The 18513-nt window shown below is 41.5% G+C and overlaps 1 protein-coding gene and 1 non-coding gene across 2 annotated transcripts in view; one reads left to right on the forward strand and one right to left on the reverse strand.

Annotated features, from left to right (window-relative positions):
* The window catches only part of LOC119727273 (sushi, von Willebrand factor type A, EGF and pentraxin domain-containing protein 1-like), a 46004-nt gene that overhangs the window by 1286 nt on the left and 26205 nt on the right, over positions 1–18513 (forward strand). The window contains exons 4-19 of the mRNA XM_038199130.1: positions 5478–5639; positions 6714–6890; positions 7575–7745; positions 8170–8418; positions 9186–9374; positions 9826–10023; positions 10926–11120; positions 11640–11840; positions 12599–12814; positions 13034–13134; positions 13559–13724; positions 14915–15139; positions 15580–15771; positions 15993–16187; positions 17064–17199; positions 17778–17896. Coding sequence (XP_038055058.1) covers positions 5478–5639; positions 6714–6890; positions 7575–7745; positions 8170–8418; positions 9186–9374; positions 9826–10023; positions 10926–11120; positions 11640–11840; positions 12599–12814; positions 13034–13134; positions 13559–13724; positions 14915–15139; positions 15580–15771; positions 15993–16187; positions 17064–17199; positions 17778–17896 — 2892 coding nt within the window. The remainder of the gene's footprint in view (positions 1–5477; positions 5640–6713; positions 6891–7574; positions 7746–8169; positions 8419–9185; positions 9375–9825; positions 10024–10925; positions 11121–11639; positions 11841–12598; positions 12815–13033; positions 13135–13558; positions 13725–14914; positions 15140–15579; positions 15772–15992; positions 16188–17063; positions 17200–17777; positions 17897–18513) is intronic.
* On the reverse strand, positions 17259–17331 carry Trnaa-ggc. Its single transcript has one exon. It is a non-coding gene; the product is annotated as a tRNA-Ala (tRNA).

An 18513-nucleotide genomic window follows, 5' to 3' on the forward strand; every position in this document is an offset into this window, starting at 1 on the left:
GCCTCCATCTTTGTACTTTTTTTATTTGACAAAAATCCTAGCTTTTACTAATGTAAATTATCAGAAAGAACTCCGTATATACACAGTTTCACTCTCCATTATGGCCACATTCTAATATTAAAAAAACAAAAACAAATAAAAACAGATGTGAATATATTGCATTTATCTCCATGACGCAGAACTGTACGTGACGCAGAACAGTGCGTTATATTGTGACCTTTTTGGATGTCATGTTGGTGACAAAAAAAAATTCCTTCATTGTTCAACATTTATTTATACTAGAATGTTTATAGTTCATTATTTTGTTCATTTATTCCAAGAGAAATGCCCTATTTCTGAGTGTGAATGGTTTTGAAAAGTGTGGGGGAACGGCCCTTTGAAAAAGAAATTCAATTTTTGAAACGAGACATCGAACAAAAATGATTTACCCGAGTCTATGCCCTATACTCAAATCAAAATAACTAAAGTGATTTGCGGCCCGACAGTGATTCAGGAGATTTTTTGTGCATTGGAATTTTCTCACAATCTCTCTATTTTGGGCGTCTCTAACCCTCCGAAAAGGGCCTCTAATACACACAAAAAGATCGAACTGGTACTTTTCAAACTTCTCGTGAAATGATTCCGTCTGACTTACTGCCCTTTAGGAGAAACCAAGAAATAGTGGTGAGCTCCAACGATCAGTCAATACTAATTGACTGATTTTGTTTGGTGATTGGTATAGGCCAAGAGAGTTATTGACAAAATCGATTTACATGCAAAGATTCCCGATATTCAAAATAAAAGTCTGAAGGAGAGAAAAAAAAATTATTGAAGAGCGTTTTTTTTTTTACCCGTTTCACTTAATTCCGGAAATCTTTGCATGTAAATAATTTCAATAGTAGGTACAATGTCCATTGAGCAAGAGAATAGCCCACGCTGTGATCATTTTGCTTTTCATGCATTGTATAAGTTTCAGCTCATAAAAAGGAGGGGAAAAAGAGAAGAGGGGAAAAAAGAAGACGAGGTGCGAAGTCATAAATATTGCTGTTAATGCACATTATTTTAACAACACGGTGTTTGGGAAATAATGTGCTTTGCCCCCTCTAGAAAAATCATGCCGACGCCCATGCATGCACACACCCATTTGATCACGACTCCCGATTTTATTCTTAAAAAAACCCCAAAGCAGTCAATAGACTGAAAGTTGGAAATTCATTTCTTGATTTCTTGTAAATGACAGCAAGCCAGACGGAATAATGTCACGGGGTGTGTAGTACCAGTATGATCTCTAATCCAAGTAAGCTTTTTGACAAGAATTTGGTAGGCTATACTTTTGAGACAAAATCCCATAACACGCCTTTAAAAATGTGTGCTCCAGACATAGATCCACCGACGTTGAAAGGGGACTGTCCTCCCTACCAAACTGAGTACGCGAACCCTCAATCTACGGGGCTGTATGTGCGTTGGAAAGATCCAGAAGCGGAAGACCCAAGCGGGGTCAAGTTGTGAGTAAAAACCTTAGGCCTAAAGGGGTCCATTTAATGGATTTTTAAAATTGCAATCCAAAAGTGTTTCATATTAACTTGATCTCCATACAGCCTTTTTAAAGGCATGACATGTCACCTACCGCCCCCCCCCCCCCCCACCGATTGACGCCAATGGTCTTTCATGGCGGAAACTTTAGTGTCACACATTCTGCTTCAGCATAAAATCACCAGAAACTTTTTGGTGTTTGATGTGGTTCTTCTTCTCTTTTCAGGGGTTCATTGTTCTTGCAGTATATGACAGTTATACGCATAATATAAACGTATCATTTTTCTTTTAGATTTTGAAGAGAAAAACCCTAAATTGAAGAGTGTGTTCCTAAAATGACATTTTTTAAAATACATTTAAAAAATGTATTAAAACAAAGAGCACTTTGCAAAGATTCCCACTTCCCCAAAAAGAGGATGTCTCATTATGAGCTTTTATGCATTTCAGGAGACTAGATATTTGCTAAAATGCATGCTCTAATTTACAATTGATTTATGGACTTAATGGTGTGGACCCTAAAAGAAAAGTTACATAATTTTCTAGCAATGACAAAAGATTGTGTTTCAGGCGCGCGATATACGCACAACAGAGGCTGCGTGCTGTAGGGATTGGGTCCTATCCTGTTTCTCCCCCCCCCCCCCCCAAAAAGAAGATGAATTCTAATTCTTTTAATTTGTTCAAACATGATTTGTTAATGCTCTGCTGGGAAAAAAAGACAAGACAACTTTCTGACCGTGGGAAAAACACTTACGCCTGATTTACTTTACACAAAGTTTGAAAAGGGGAGGTTACTATTTAATAAAAAAAACCTTATGTGAAGCTACCCGGCCGCGCAATCGGCATGGGCGTCGCCAGAATTTCTTTCTAGGGGTGGGGGTGGGGGCAAAGCCCCCAAAATCCTTGTACTTTCTCTAGCATATTCTCAATTTGTAATTTGTTTAGGATTGGCGGGGGACATTTGCCCACCCCACCCCATTGTCACCCCTGCAGACGCCCAATTTGTTAAAATTTGTGTAAATATATAGCAAATATTACTTCACACCTCTTTTATTTTTCTTCTTCTTTTTTCTCCTCCTTTTTTTTTCTCCTTCTTTTGTTGTTGTTGTTGTTGCTTTTGTCAGGAGGGGGCATAGTATAAACACGCAATGAACAATATACATAACAGTCAAAACGGTCGATATTAACGACGAAAAACCTATTAACCTCTTGAGGATAGAATCACTTTCGACCCCCCCCCCCCCCCACTTTCCAAACATTCTGAGATCCTCCCCTGCTATGACTACTCTCATGACGTCACCATTACTATCAATTTCGTTCTCATTATATGCATATAATGGCTTTCGAACTGTACTATGGAAAATCCTGAGAACGAGGTTAGTTAAGATGGCGGAAAGGAAAGCAGACGATGTTTCCGTTAATTTGTTGTTCTGGTTCTGGTATTTACTGCGCAAACACCTCCCAAGTCGTTATCTGTATCTGTATCTGTATCTGTTCGTCCATGCGATTTCAAAATGGCGGCCGCGCTGTAATGTATGCATTATGCGAGCGCGCTTGGGCAAGATAATGAATATGCATTATTTAGTTCATGACCTTGTGTTTGTATGGCCAGCCGCGCTGAGTGTCCGACAAACGTCATAAACTATGATGCATATTCATTATCTTGCCCAACACAACTTCACAAGCACCATGTTCCCTGTTAGAGTTCGAACCCACGTACCACGGCACGTGAGTCGAACACCGTAACCATTGGACCACAGTGCTCCACATTACCAGATTCTTCGTTTCTCAAAACAAAAAATACATTTCACGTAAAATCAAAAAAAAAAAGATGAAAAAAGAACCAAAAAAAAGAAGAAATAGAATAAGATAACTAGACGGACGTTGTGTTTGTAGGTAAACAAACACCGAGCTGTTTCGGTGTTTTTTTCTGTCTTTGAATGAAAAAGATTGACGTGGCCATCGGCGGCTATCGAACCCAGAACCTTTGTGTGGGGATTCCAAGTTTTTGCCGTGTGTGCCAAGTGTGTGAAGTCGATTTATGTCAGACGTCCTTAATCCACGTGGTTCAATGTGTGCGCAGTCCTCTTTTCTTTGCGTTCGGGAACGGGTGCGCGTGCAAAGCGTAGGTGGGTGATTCCATAAATTTAGGGTCCAATTTTGGTGTCCGAGTTACATCTGACTTGTGTAAGATTTTGTAATTCAGGACACATGTCTCTGATTCTCAGAGTGATTATGTAAAGCAAACTACCTGGTAAACAAATGAAAAATAGTGTGAAGTCATTTTTATTGACACTTGAATGGCAAACAAGGATGATTTTTTTCCCACATGGTAGGCAATGGGCATGGTTGTGCAATGGGGGGGGGGGGGGGGGGGGTTGCTTCTCTGTGAATATTGTATTCTTTACATGTAGTTAACTAAGCACCTCTGATTTTTTATAAAACCTTATCAGCCTACATGTATATGACTGCCCAAATCATCACTTGGTATCCAGTTTTGCCCTTCTCTGATGATATCCTTTTATCCCAGCCCCCTGCATTCGTCACATGACTGTCTCCTTTTAACTGCACACATTGATTCCTCAGATTGTATGTAATTTTGCCCCTCGAAATATAGTCCTGACAATCTCGAACGTTTCATTATAGGTAGATCATTTAAAACACTAGGGCAGCAAACAACTTTAACAGTGCCACAGTTGTGTGCGAGGTCTGACAAGAATACAACCAAAATCAAAGCGAAAAAAGCGAAAAGAAGAAATTTTCAAATCTGAACATTTCACGACATCATTATCAAATTTCTTAATTTTTTGTACATCTTACATCCTGGTATACAATGTAGGCCTACTTACATGTTTATCGCAGGTCAAAACCCAATCCGACGTATAGTTCAGACATTATTGGCCTCAGAAAAAAAATGTCCCTTTAATGTGACATCACTTCCAACGAGTTGACATTATGATGTCAGTTGAATTTTAATCTACACCACACCCCAATTTCGGTACATATCAAGTAACAACCAAATCAGATGGAAATCCACCATTTTAACGACACATCACGCGACATGTAATCAAATCACGGATATATCGCAGAAAAAAGGCACCACCAAAATTGGACCTATTGTTCTATAGCTATACGTCTCAGACATACCCCCTTTAATGTGACCTCAGATGATATGTAACGATGTCATGACGTCATCTTGACCTATATTCTGGTATACAGTGTACAGTATAACTAATCCAAGTTTGTGTGAATACAAAGTTTCAACCAAATCGTAAGCATACATCTGGAGCCATGGGGATGGAAATGATGCAAAGTCAGGGTGCCCTCACATGACAGCAAATAAAGTCACTATGATTTCACCTATATTATCAAATATAACAGATCCCAATATCAACCCTATGAAGAAAAGAACATGTACAAACCCTATGGAGAAAAGAACGTGTACAAATCCTAAAGAGAAAAGAACGTGTACAAACCCTATGGAGAAAAGAACGTGTACAAATCCTAAGGAGAAAAGAACGTGTACAAACCCTATGGAGAAAAGAACGTGTACAAACCCTATGGAGAAAAGAACGTGTACAAACCCTATGGACAAAAAAAATCCCCTTTAATGTTACGTAACTTGACACCTGATGACGTCATGATGACAATTTTCTTCAAGGACCCTCTCTGGATGATTGTCTAAGTATGTACCAAGTCTGAAGTTGATCAGATTTACAAAAGTGCCAAAGTGGCATGGACAAGGAAAATGTGTACAAACCCTATGGGCGAATTGACTGAAAAAGAAAAAAAAAAAAGAAAAAAAAAAATCTTAACGAAAACAAGAGCTGTTTCGGTGGGTCACCGAAACAGCTAAAAATGTATCTCCAAACACTTCACCAATGCACTGACGTCAAAAGGGCGGTAGTATTTTCAAATCACTTAAATTAGAGGCAGCTATGATATAATTTGTTGCCATAAATTTTAAGCCAAAGGCCCTATTTTTTCCCCCAGTGTCGAGCAGAAAGCAGGCCCAAGCAGCGGCAGCTACTTCAAGGAATCCGGGTCACCATATACCATCAAATACTGGGCAGAGGATGACGAAGACAACATAAACAACAACCTTTGTACATTCAAAGTCACAGTGAAGGGTAAGTGTTGACAATGCTTTGTGAGGTAATTATTGTTGAGCGCAGACATCCGAAAGATTCTTACATTGCCTTGTCTAGTTCCAAGACCTATTTGACTTCAAACTCATCGGCTCTTGAGTTTTGAGTGCTGCATGGTAACTTCTTGCAACCAATGAAAACTGATGTGCAAATGAGTAGATGTTTTCACCTGTTGATGTTTTAACCTGCCTCTCCTGACGAGGCCTACATTGTAGTAGGCAAAGATTGTACAGGGCCGCGTGCTATAGGTAGTAGGAAAGTCTACCAATCTGTGATGGGTGGCAAAAACTGAGAAAAGAACATAGCCAATACCCAGGTCTTGGTCGGCACGATTATGACAACCCTACAGGGCACAGTGACCATTATGCCATTTAATAAAGAATGTGTGGTTATTTTATGTGAAACTAGAAAGCACTCTAAGAGGGTGAACCCCTGCCAAGGCTAAACAACTCCCCGCCATATTGTCAGTCCACCCCCCAAAAAATACTCGCATAAACAGTGAAGAATCCTTAAAGAAAATTCCTGGAGCCAGTCCCAGATCCGGATCACTTCCAAAATCTAATCGATTTGTACTTGTACCAAGGACACCCCTAAATTTGTTTACATGCTAATCTGTCCATAACTTTGTGAGTTATCTTGTCAACAGACAACTCAACCATTCAACCAACCAACAAACTAACTAATGCTGATAAAAACATAACCTCCTTGGCAGAGGTAATAAAACCTTTTGTGTAGTTTACAATACACAATGTGGCATTGTCACGTGGTACTTTGATGTCATACAATTGGAACCTAAGTATAAATGATTGACATAAGCATGCCCAGAAATATCCTAGTTATGTCTTGCATAGCTTTTTCAAGTATTACATAAATGATACAAATTGAAAATCTCTTCTTATTTATACCAATATCTCACTAAAACCATATCTGGTCAATGTCTTTTGTTTGGGAAGAGGGTGAAGGGGCTTAAAGTGACATACCTATTGACGGCAAAATTTAGCATAATGGTCATCAATGCAATGTTAATCTAAACATATCCTTTCCCTTCTCCCTTAGTATGGAGGTGTGTCACCCACAAACAAGTAACCTGGGGTCAGGTTTACTGCTCCCATCATAACCTTTATGGCTCCAAATGCACCATCACATGTACGAGTGGCTACACCCTGTCAGGGACATCCCAACGAACCTGTGGGAGTAATGAAAAGTGGTCTGGTACCGAACCAAGCTGCCGACGTAAGAGCAAATTCAACTCATTAATTGCAGTTAAATGGTTCATTGAATCAGGAACCTGCATGTACAGAATTACGTTTGAATTGTCAGCATAAACTTAGTAATATTACAAGTTCTAATTATGAATGGATAGGCGATTGTGAAGTTACAGGCCCCGTTCCTATAAGAGAGTGAAAATCTACTTTCTGGAAATTGGACTCACCCAACTAGAAAGCAATATTTAAAACCCACAGAAGCGACATGGATAGAGGAAAACAACAATGAAGATGACAAAATGCAACACGAAAATAAAGGTGGTGATCATTGTGAATGTGCAAAATCGCATGGATTCGCATATGGCATCGACTGAAAAATGCGTAAGAAAATTGCATTTTCTACTGAAAGACACGGTTCAAATTGCCAAAATAGGGTTATCAGGAGTAATAGAAGATTGCCTAAGATTGCCGGTCATTTTGGAATGATAAGAACAAGTTTAAGGACTAAAACAAAAGAGAGTTTTGTGGAAAAAAATATTCAAACTTGGGGGTTTTCTAAAATAAACACTGATTACACCAGTGTAGAAAGGTGTTTCAGTTGCGAAGGGTTTCATCAGATACCACTAGGGCAATTCCATGGAATTATAAACCCCAATGAAAAAAAATTCAATAAATTAAAAAAATTCAATTTTTTTCTTAAAACTATTACCAGCAATCCAGTGTCCAAGCTTACCCGGTACAACCTGCTCAGACTCCAACAACTACCGCAGTGTGTGTACCCACTCCTGCAGTCAACCTGGCTTTAGAATCGGCCAGGGTCAAAGTGGCACCAGGGTTTGTACGGCCAGCCGCGCGTGGACTGGATCCACCCCAACTTGCGTAGGTCAGTAAATGAACAAAAAATTACAGGGAGAACCTTGAAATTATTAAACCTTGAAATTATTTAACCGTACGTAGAAAATACCATATCTGATGTAGTTATCTTACCATGCAATGAAAATATAACATAGACAGCTATGATGCTATCATACATTCATACATGGATAATACCGTATAAAACAATAATCATGCATGGTCAGAACTTATGCAATCCCTAGACGCTAACCTTTGCTTTAAAAAAATAAATAAAAGCCAATGAATCTGGCCTTTCTATTTGCAAAAAAAGAAAAAAAAATGTGATTTTATTAAGAAAAAGGGTTCTAGAAAATCACATTAGCTCAGAACCACAAGTGTTTAGTTGGACTTGGGCCATTATCACCAGCTAGGCCCCTTATACTAATTTTCTTTATCATCTCTGCACTCTGCAGATGTTCAAGATCCAACAATAACCTGCCCAGCCATCATCAGAGATTTCGCTGCTGCGTCTCAGACCTCCGCAAATGTCACCTGGGACCTACCCGAAGTAAGCGACAATGCCAAACTCGACATCGTCCCTGAGCTGACAACAGGTCTGCCACCTGGCTCGTTGTTCAGTCGAGGGTCTCACGCCATCAGTTACCGGGCTCAAGATGAAGCAGGAAACACTGCAACATGCTCATTTTCTATCATTGTCCAAGGTAAATTGGAAAATCACTGTATGTTATAGATCATGCATTCAAAACCCTGAAATACTGCCTGCCACATTCAAAACGCAAGTGTCGATCATATTACAGTCCTACCGGTACATGTAAACCAGGGTTGAGATTTGTCAACATTTGTCCTGATTTCAGGATTTTTGTCAGGATTTTTGTCAGGATTTTTCCTGATTTCAGGATTTTTGTCAGTTTTTTCTCTGATTTCAGGATTTTTGTCAGGATTTTTTCCAGATTTCAGGATTTTGTCAGTTTTTTTCTCCAGATTTCAGGATTTTTAAAGTATCCCTTTTGTAATCTGGAATTTACTTAAATTAGTAAGGTTTTACTATAAACGTGAAAGTATATAGAACAAAAGAGACGGGCATTGTAAGAGATGTCTTCAGGCAAGCACAAACACCCCGCTATCATAGACCGTACATTGTTCTGGGGCCCTCGGTGACCCTCAAACCCTCTGCTGAATGCCAATTATCTCATGGATTTTCATTTGAAAATAATGCACAACCTTTGATCATGAAACCAGATTTTGTCAATAGCCCTCTTTATTTCCAAAGATGGAAATCACCTTCATTTCTAGATTTCTTCTAAATGACGCCAAAGCCATACAGAATAATTTCACGAGGTGTTTACTGTTTAGTACCAGTACAATCTTTTAATATCTTTAAACATTTTTGTAATAATTTAGTAGGTTACTTTTTGGCAAATTCAAATGATACTACATGCCTTTAACGCTTGAACCCTTGTCATTGCAGTGATACAGTGTGCAGATCTCTCCTACCTCACTGGCCAGAGGAGGACGTGTTCATCACAGTTCAACTACGGCTCTGTCTGCCAGTTTGAATGTCGGTCAGGCTTTGTGTTGACCGGTGGTCAGGCGAGTATTGAATGTCAGAGACAAGGAGATGCAGGAGTGTGGAGTGCACAGCAGCCAACCTGCCAAGGTCAGTACAAGAAATACATACGATGGTTTACATGGTGATGAAGATAGCAACACGATAAGTTTATCTTACACTATAAGAAGATTACAGAGTTGTAGACTTGTAGTAACGCTTCGATCGAGTATGTACTCTGCTAGATTCCTAACGCAAAAAAACCCGCATGCTTGTTAGTTTGTAATTATTCAGCAATTGGCCGGAGCAACACAAAATAACACATAGCCCAGTGTTTATAGGATGGTTGTATGGAAGTTTATATCCTACTTCTAAATGCTCTTTCTCATTAACATCATTTTGTTTAAAACGCATTTTGTGGCCCAATTGGGCACTCTCCAGGCCGTAATGTCCCTTTAATCTATTGTTCAAGCAACAACAGAAGATCATGAAGTGACAAACCTGTATGACTATTGTCAAAGCCTTATGATGTGACGCAATATTCCACTGGGCTTTTTTGTAGCGATAACATGCCCCGCGTTAAGCGCTCCAGTCAACGGTGGATATTTGGGCAACACCAACTGCTCGACAGCCTACGGCTCTTGGTGTCGGTTTACATGCAATGACGGGTACCAGCTGACTGGCAGTGGAGTCCGTCGCTGTCTGTCACAAGCCGGAGCAACTGAGGGATTCTGGGATGGCTACGATGCTCTTTGCAAAGGTAGACATCTTAAATTGATCACGTACTCTTGCCGTATTATAAACTGCAGTACAACAGTATACTGTGGTGAACTCGCTGGAACCTAGGAATCAGTAAATCTACTAATAATCATTCTATTGACTTGCGCACGGACAATAGAGGGCGCTTTCTGACCGCTTTTGAGAGTCCTTTGGATTGGACACACCCGGTACGCGTACTGGTTCGTTTGTGTATTTGCGCAAAGTACACACGACAAATTGGATTCTGACTGTACACAAAGCCATTGCGTCTTCACGTGAGCGTCACGTGCTGTCAGCAATGCCTTCAAGAGTTCCTCCCAGTGGTGTCTCCCAACTCTCCCTTTGTGGCCCTTGAAGGGGTACTTGTGCATTGATCATACTGTGATCAGCAGCATACATGGGACTAATTCACGAGTCGGCCATATTGAATTGAAAGTTAGTATAACAAATCTAAATTTTTGGATTGCGAAGAGAAATGGAAAGTTTCAGTCTGCTTCAATGAATAATTAAAAATTTGGAATTAAACATTCCCTTATGTTTAAAGCCATATTAAAAAAAAAAAATAACAGTCAAATAAGGCTGCATTGTGCCTGCATATATAGTCTGGCACCATCCTATTCAACAGTTAACAATAAATGAAATATATTCAGGGAACTCGACAAAAATGGCCAACTCGTGAATAAGGCCCATTGCACCAGTTGGGATTTTCTTACCTTTATATGAATTGTTTAAATTTCCTTTCAGATTGTTTGCCAAGCTAGCAGTCATATTTCATCTGAGTTCAATTTATCACAAATGAAGCGAAGCAAAGGAGCAAATTTGAGAGCCGCATTTTGTAACTTCTCTTCTACACAATTAGCTCCTACGTTGGGCATAATCCCTGACTCTCTCTTCTCTATTCAGAGCAAACCTGTCCACGAGCCTACATCCCTGCCAATGCTTACATCAGCAACTCACAGGATTGCCCAGCTACTGATCAGATCCCAGCAGGGACTACATGCCGCTATGCCTGCCAACCAGGCCATGTACTGACTGGGTCTACTGAGGTGACGTGTGGCAACGATGGAAACTGGAACTCAACCTTCCCATACTGTCAAGGTAAAGAGGTTTATAACCATTGATCAACGTTTGTATTCGGGTAGAATTATGCCGCATTTACTTGGAACTCAAGTATTTCAAAGTCATTGTGGGTGGCATGGGTGGCTTGTGCGTAAAGCGCTCGCCTCTCACCAAGGTGACCACGGTTCGAATCCTGGCCGCGGATCGCATGTGAGTAGAGTTGTGCGTTGGTTCTCTCCTGTGCCACGAGGGTTTTTCTCCGGGCCCTCCGGTTTTCCTCCCTCCGGAAAAATCAAACACTTTCGATCTCAGGCTGTGCTCCGTGGTCATATATGGGTGGATGTGGCCGGCAGCCATAGGCGCCTTCACGTGCCAGCGGCCCGACCATGTTGTAGTGGTGTCCTTCGCAATTCAGCATCCCAGCTGCGAGTAAGGATGATTAGCCTCCCAAATTATTATTAGTATTATTATTAAGTCTTCAGAAATCACTTGAAAATATCAATTCTTGAAGCCCCATTGACTTTATCATATCTTGTTATTGTTATTTTTTGCTTGTAGTTATCACCTGTGACAGCAGTGAACTGCCCTCACCACAAAACGGCTTCAAGAATGGCTGCCCCCATGCAGAGGAAATCTACAGCACGACGTGCACGCTGGGTTGCAATCTGGGCTACATGCCCACCCAGCCTACTTACATCATGTGTACTGACGACGGGAATGGCACGGCAACGTGGGATGCCAACACGATCATGTGTGAAGGTATATGTGACTCATCAGCCTTCATACATTTTCAAGTTTTTACCCCAGGACAACTCCGTGGGAAAGTGAATGTGATACATCACTAATTTGTGACATCTAATGAGTGGAAAACAATTACAGGCCAAACTCCTTTACGTCCTTGTCCATCCTGTTGTCAGACTTACGTTTCATTTTACGGAATTGCTCGCAAAGAAATGGTTTGTAGATAAAACTAATACGTGTTCACGTATAAATTCAAATGTGACTACTGTAAATGAACAATGGCACATGAGGTGTCTTGCCAGATTAATAGGATAAACCTTAGCACACGTTAGATCAGGAACTGTTGTTAACCATAGTTTGACTAAGCCCCGGTTCAGACAGGCGTTCCAGAGTCGCGCCGAACCAAATAGATTAGGGGCGACTCCAGGTCGACCTTATTAGAAGTTTTGTTTCAGACAGGGGAACTTAATACATTGGAGTATTGTGTACAAACCAACAAACAGCGGATCTTAGCAACAAGTCAGCATTATGCAGCATTGATACGTGGGTGTCCCTTCACTGCGCAAACGCATATGAATTCCTGTTTAAGAGCTGCTAGCAGTCAACGTTGCTTTATTATCAATGTTGTGCTGCTGTTTCCTAATCATTGAGCTAGTTTGTTTTGAACCAATGTAACAGAGGAGCTCAAACCTGCTTATGCAATCTTACAGCATTGGCCTAGTAAGCAGACTTCAAAACATTTTTCAACCATCCAAATTTGCTTGGTTTACACACAGCGGTCCAATGTGATCCACTGGAGATGCCTGGTACACCAGGCTACCTGCCTTTGTCCTGCACACTCAATGGAGTGGCGGTGACGGATACAGACCAGAGGCAGAGTTACGGCACTATCTGTGTGGCGTCATGTGACCTGGGATTCACCAGTAGCGGCTCAGCTAGTCGTACGTGTCAGCTGACCAGCCAATGGGATGGCGTTCCTCTACAGTGCACAGGTAGGCGTGTTCTCTTCTTCTGTTGTTGGTCGGTGAAGAGAGCTGGAAAGATTACCCCTTAATGGGCTAAATATTGCCCATTGTGTGTTCACCAGATGCATAAAAGGACTTCCAGTAAATAGCCATTTTGAATTAATTGATATAACCCGACCCACGTTGTATGTTTTGAATATGAACAGATATAACCCCACCCACTTTGTATGTTTTCAATATCAACAGATACAACCCCACCCACTTTGATGTGCCCACCTGACATCACGCTGTTTGCAGGACAGAGGGCCAACTTTGCAGTTGTGGGCTACGAGTGGGAACCAATAGTGGTAACGAAAGGATCTTATTATAGTCAAATTAACGTATGTCTGTTGACGTCCAGTGAATAGCCAATCTGAATCAGTGAAATCAGACCAGTTGTACTAGACGTGTCTCTTGTTCAGTAGTTATGTACGTATACATGTATGTATGGAATTGTTTGCCAATTGGCCAGGATAATCCACGAAAGTCTCTAGACTTATTTCCAGTGGGGTCCCTTGGTGGAAGATGTGGAAGGAAATTCCAGTTTCAGTGGTGGGAGGAGAACCCCAGAATGATATTCTAGGGAAAATCCACAGAATCAAGAAGGGACTGAAAACCCAAATCGCATAATGGCCCAGGCGGGATTCGAACCCGGGTCACAGCGGTGGAAGGCGAGGACCGTACCGCTAAGCCAACCTGATCCCCAATGTGACCACCTGCCTTATCATTCAGGTGGTGGATGCCAGTGGTGGTATCGCGACGCTGGACAGCATTAATGGCCAGCCGGCACCAGTCAATAGAAGCTCCATATTCCAGGAAGGGACACATCGTCTGGTCTACACTGCAGTGGACGGCAGCGGTAACGAAGGGGATTGCAGTGTCGTTGTGAACATCATAGGTAATGGCAATATCAAGCCAAGTTTCACTCTATTTTGGTCAAGTTATTCGTCTAATTTGGCCCCGATTACCAACCTAGGTCTTTTTTTCTTGTTTAATTGCATACTCTGTTAACGTTGGACTCAACGGAGGGACGGCAGATGGCGCTTCATCACCCCTGAGATAATGCTGCCATGCATTGCTCTGTGTGTACCCCATTTACCCCATATTTATCCCATTTTATCCCATTCATGCAATAGTCACCGGGTTCCTGCCATTGTACAGCCTCAAAAACAGTGAGACCAGTCTGGTGTCGGGCCAAGAGGAATGTGATAATGCTGCTGTGTATTGCTCTGTGTGTACACGACTTTATCCCATTTTATCCCATTCATACCACAATCACCAAGTGCTCGCCATTGTACGGTCCCCAGAACATTGCAATCATTCTGATGTTGGGCCAAGGGGAATGTGATAAAGCTGGCATATATGGCATGATACGTACCCAATTTATCCCAGTTTGGTTTAACCCAGTTTACCCCATTTTATCCCATTTATGCAACAGTCACCATGGTGCCCGCGGTTGTATGGTCCCCAGAACATTGCAATCATTCTGATATTGAGCCAAGGGGGATGTGATAAAGCTGCCGTATATAGCATGATGTGTACCCAATTTATCCCACTTTATCCCGTTTTATCCCATTCATGCAACAGTCGCCAGGTGCCCACCGTTGTACAGTCCCCAGAACAGTGAGACCAGTCTGGTGTCAGGCCAAGGGGAATGTGATAATGCTGCTGTGTTTGGTTCAGTGTGCATCCCATTAACCCTGTTTATCCCATTTTACCCCAGTTTATATCATTTTTTCCGGTTCATGCAACAGTCACCAGGTGCCCGCCGTTGTACGGTCCTCAGAACAGTGAGACCAGTCTGGTGTCAGGCCAAGGGGAATGTGATAATGCTGCTGTGTTTGGCTCAGTGTGCATCCCATTAACCCTGTTTATCCCATTTTACCCCAGTTTATATCATTTGTTCCCGTTCATGCAATAGTCACCAGGTGCCCGCCGTTGTACGGTCCTCAGAACAGTGAGACCAGTCTGGTGTCGGGCCAGGGGGAATGTGATAATGCTGCTGTGTTTGGCTCAGTATGCATCCCATTAACCCTGTTTATCCCATTTTACCCCAGTTTATATCATTTGTTCCCGTTCATGCAATAGTCACCAGGTGCCCGCCGTTGTACGGTCCCCAGAACAGTGAGACCAGTCTGGTGTCAGGCCAAGGGGAATGTGATAATGCTGCTGTGTTTGGTTCAGTGTGCAACATCAGCTGTGAGGAAGGCTACACACTGTCAGATGGCAGCCAACAAGTTACAGCTGAGTGCGTCAAGAACATAGCGTCCTCCACAGTGGGTTATTGGCAGAGCCCATCGGTACAGTGTGTCCGTAAGTATTTTCAAGAAGGCGTTGTATGCAATTATGTGAAACTTGGTTAACAGAATTACTTGAAAAGTAATACTTAAGCTCCTTGAAGAAACATGTTTTTTTTTTGCATTTGACCATCACCCAAATTTATTGACAGTGTTTCAGTCATAAGTATGCTTAAACTTGATTTTTATATTTTTTATTTGTCTTCATTGATTTTCCGTGCATATATTCGTGACAGGTTGTGTTTGCTTTGTTTACTTTTAAAAAAATGGGGTATTAAAAAGTAAGATATCAAAACAAGTTGAAATGTAAGCGAAATGTATTGATAAACAATGGATTTAATGTGACGGACCTTGTGGTATCATTTACTCTCTCATCATGATGCAACATCAAAAGTGATAACAAGCTTTGCAGCTTGAGTTCCAATATCATTATTCGATTTATTGTTTTCTCACCAGCCAACACATGCCAAGTACCAGCCGTCCCCAACGGTTACATATCAGGGTGCAACGACCAGGTGGTGGATTACCAGTCATCCTGCGCCTTTGTGTGTAATCCTGGTTACCGTAGCAACCATACATCCCAGAGTAGGACCATGAGGACTTGTCTGGCTGATGGGACGTGGACCGGAGTGCAACCAGTTTGTGAAGGTAAGGCAAGACTAAACGGACTTTTCACTTACCGTTTGGTCACTATACTGTCGCAAACCATCCAGCCCAGTACTCCCTGTAGCGCCCAAAACTGCCTGAACAGTGAATAAATGTACACTGTATTACAATTTAGCACTTACGTTAAGAAACTGGCAACAAGTGCTAAAGAAGTGGAAAGGCTAAAGATCAAATCAACAAGATTCTGTTATTCTTCATTGCAGCTGTTGTGTGTAATGGCTTACTGAATCTGACTCACGGCACAGTGCAACCAAGTGACTGCTCTTCCCAGGCTGAACTTCCTTACAACACTCTGTGTACATTCACATGTGATGATGGATTCTCTCTCAGTGGTCCATTCAGTAAGGTGTGTACTGACCGAGGAGTGTGGAGCGATGCACGCCCAGTCTCTTGCTCAGGTAAACTCAGTGTGTAACATTGTCATTTTGGCTGGTTGCAGAGGGCCAGCGTAGTGTCCTCTTTGTACCTATCTGACTGACTGACTGACCGACTGACTGACCGACCGACTCCCCGACTGTCACTTGTGACTTACACTGGTTGTAGGCTGGTGAGGACAGTCGGGCAGTGCTGTCATATAGGATTACCCTGTAACACCATTGAATGGGCTGAATCTGGCCCAGACGAGGTGCATGAATTAAAAAAAAATTTAATTTTCTGTTTATTTTATTGAATGGGGTTTCCTCTTTTTCGAAGTTAACAGTTTATTGGGTTTTAAATGAGTAACTTGTATTTTATCTCTAGTGCTCACGTACCAGTTTATCTTTATGATTTGACTTAATTGTTGTAGCTTTATGTGTATTTTTATCGAATTTTAAATAACTTGAAGTATCATTGTTCTTATTGTAAGGAGCATTTGATCAATTTTACTTGAAAAATGCGCGGTAGAAATGTTTATTATTATTAATATACGTGTAAAGATACCATTAAGGAGACACGGTATCGTAATTTCTTCAAACGGTGGGAGACATCGGTCATGTCTCCCTAATGTCACATCCCCCCTTTAGAGACACAATTTTATCGTCGCCATTAGGTTATATTTGTTGCTCATGGTCTAAGTAGTAAACATACCGAAATTCGTGGAGAAAGGACTAGGAAATATTGGGTTAGGGCACATTTAAGTTTGAAAAATTGTGTGCATAAGTCCATGTCTCCCAAATGTCCAATCCAGGTTAATTATTATTATTATTATTATTATTATTTTTATGAAAAGACTTCCAGTTAAATTAGCCATTTTGAATCAAGTGAATAATAGTTTGGTTGGTTTGTCCTGGCAGATCATCAGCCACCAGTCTTCACGGACAACTGCCCCGTGTATGTCAATCAAATTGCACCGGCCAACATGAGACAAACTATTGTCAATTTCCTAACGCCACAGGCCACGGATAACTCTGATGACTTCTCTGTGAGCAGGTCTGTATCGAAAAAAAAGAAGTCTGTCCTACACTTTTTTTCAAGTTTAACAAATACATTGACTGGAGCAGGATTTGAACCTGCGACCTCCGGATTGCCGTTCCGGTGCTCTACCAACTGAGCTATCCAGCCCTATGTTGGTGGTTCCCCAGTTTGTCAGTATCTTTGTTCAGTTTCTGCTAGTCAGAAGCCATAAACCCATATAAGCCATGCAGCCAGGGATCACGCTCATAGTCATGATGCTAGCAACATTAGCAATGTTGGATAAATCCCCATTGGTGGGTTGTTGATCACGTATCATTGCATTACTTGGCCCGACCCAGGGCCCGGCCACACCGCAAAAAATAGTAACAATTTCATTCCATGGTAAATAAAAGTTCCATAGCACTGTAGTATAGCACTATAACATGGCTATAACATAGCTCTAATGACAACAATTTATTTAATATAAATCAAAAAATGAATGTTTTACATTCGTGCAATTGAAATATGTTCCATTCCATGTCACCTCATTGAATTATTCTTACCATTTCACTCATAAGCATTCATGGTACAAATCTTGCTTTGTTTGTGTACAGTCAAGACCCAAGCCTCGGTTCAGGTTCGTCATTCACTGAGGGTACAACTCGTCTGATATACACTGCTACAGATGCTGCCATGAACAGCAGACGCTGTGATGTGTACGTCACTGTACAAGGTAAGGCTATATTGAAGCCAAATAGTTGTAGATAGCAGCAGACTTACAACATTCATATGAGTGCCTCCAATTATGAGTGTCCTCTGATGTCAAGTCCTAGGCTCCTCTTCTTTTAAATGTACAGTTTTACCAGAAATCATGACTTGTTTTAGCACAGTATTTCTACTCTGTTAAGATTTCGTTACAGCAGTCATTAATGCGTCTCCTCAGTGCAACTACAGCTGCACAGGTCATGCATAATTCATGCATCTGGTTACTCACTCATGGCTGTGATTGGTCAAAATATCATGGGGGAGGGCTTAATACATTGGTCTGTGGTCTCCGTGCATATGTACCCCCTCTACTGTAAGACATTCGAATGCATTGCTGACAACCCCTGACACTCATGAGAAGATGCTTTGCCTTTGTACACCTTCATAATATCCTGTGTACTTTGCCACGGAGCTCTCAATCAGTGGTCCAAAAGCACCCTCTCTTCTTGGCACATGGAGCCACATTGGACTGGGACCTTTCAAAGAACATACAAGTTCAAGTGTCCCGAAAACCCCAAAACAAAGGAGCTGTTTTCAAACGCTACCTTGTGTGCGATGACGTAATGTTATCCAGCATGTAAAGTC

This window comes from Patiria miniata, unplaced genomic scaffold, assembly GCF_015706575.1.
Source record: "Patiria miniata isolate m_02_andy unplaced genomic scaffold, ASM1570657v1 HiC_scaffold_20, whole genome shotgun sequence".
Taxonomy (NCBI): Eukaryota; Metazoa; Echinodermata; class Asteroidea; order Valvatida; family Asterinidae; genus Patiria; species Patiria miniata.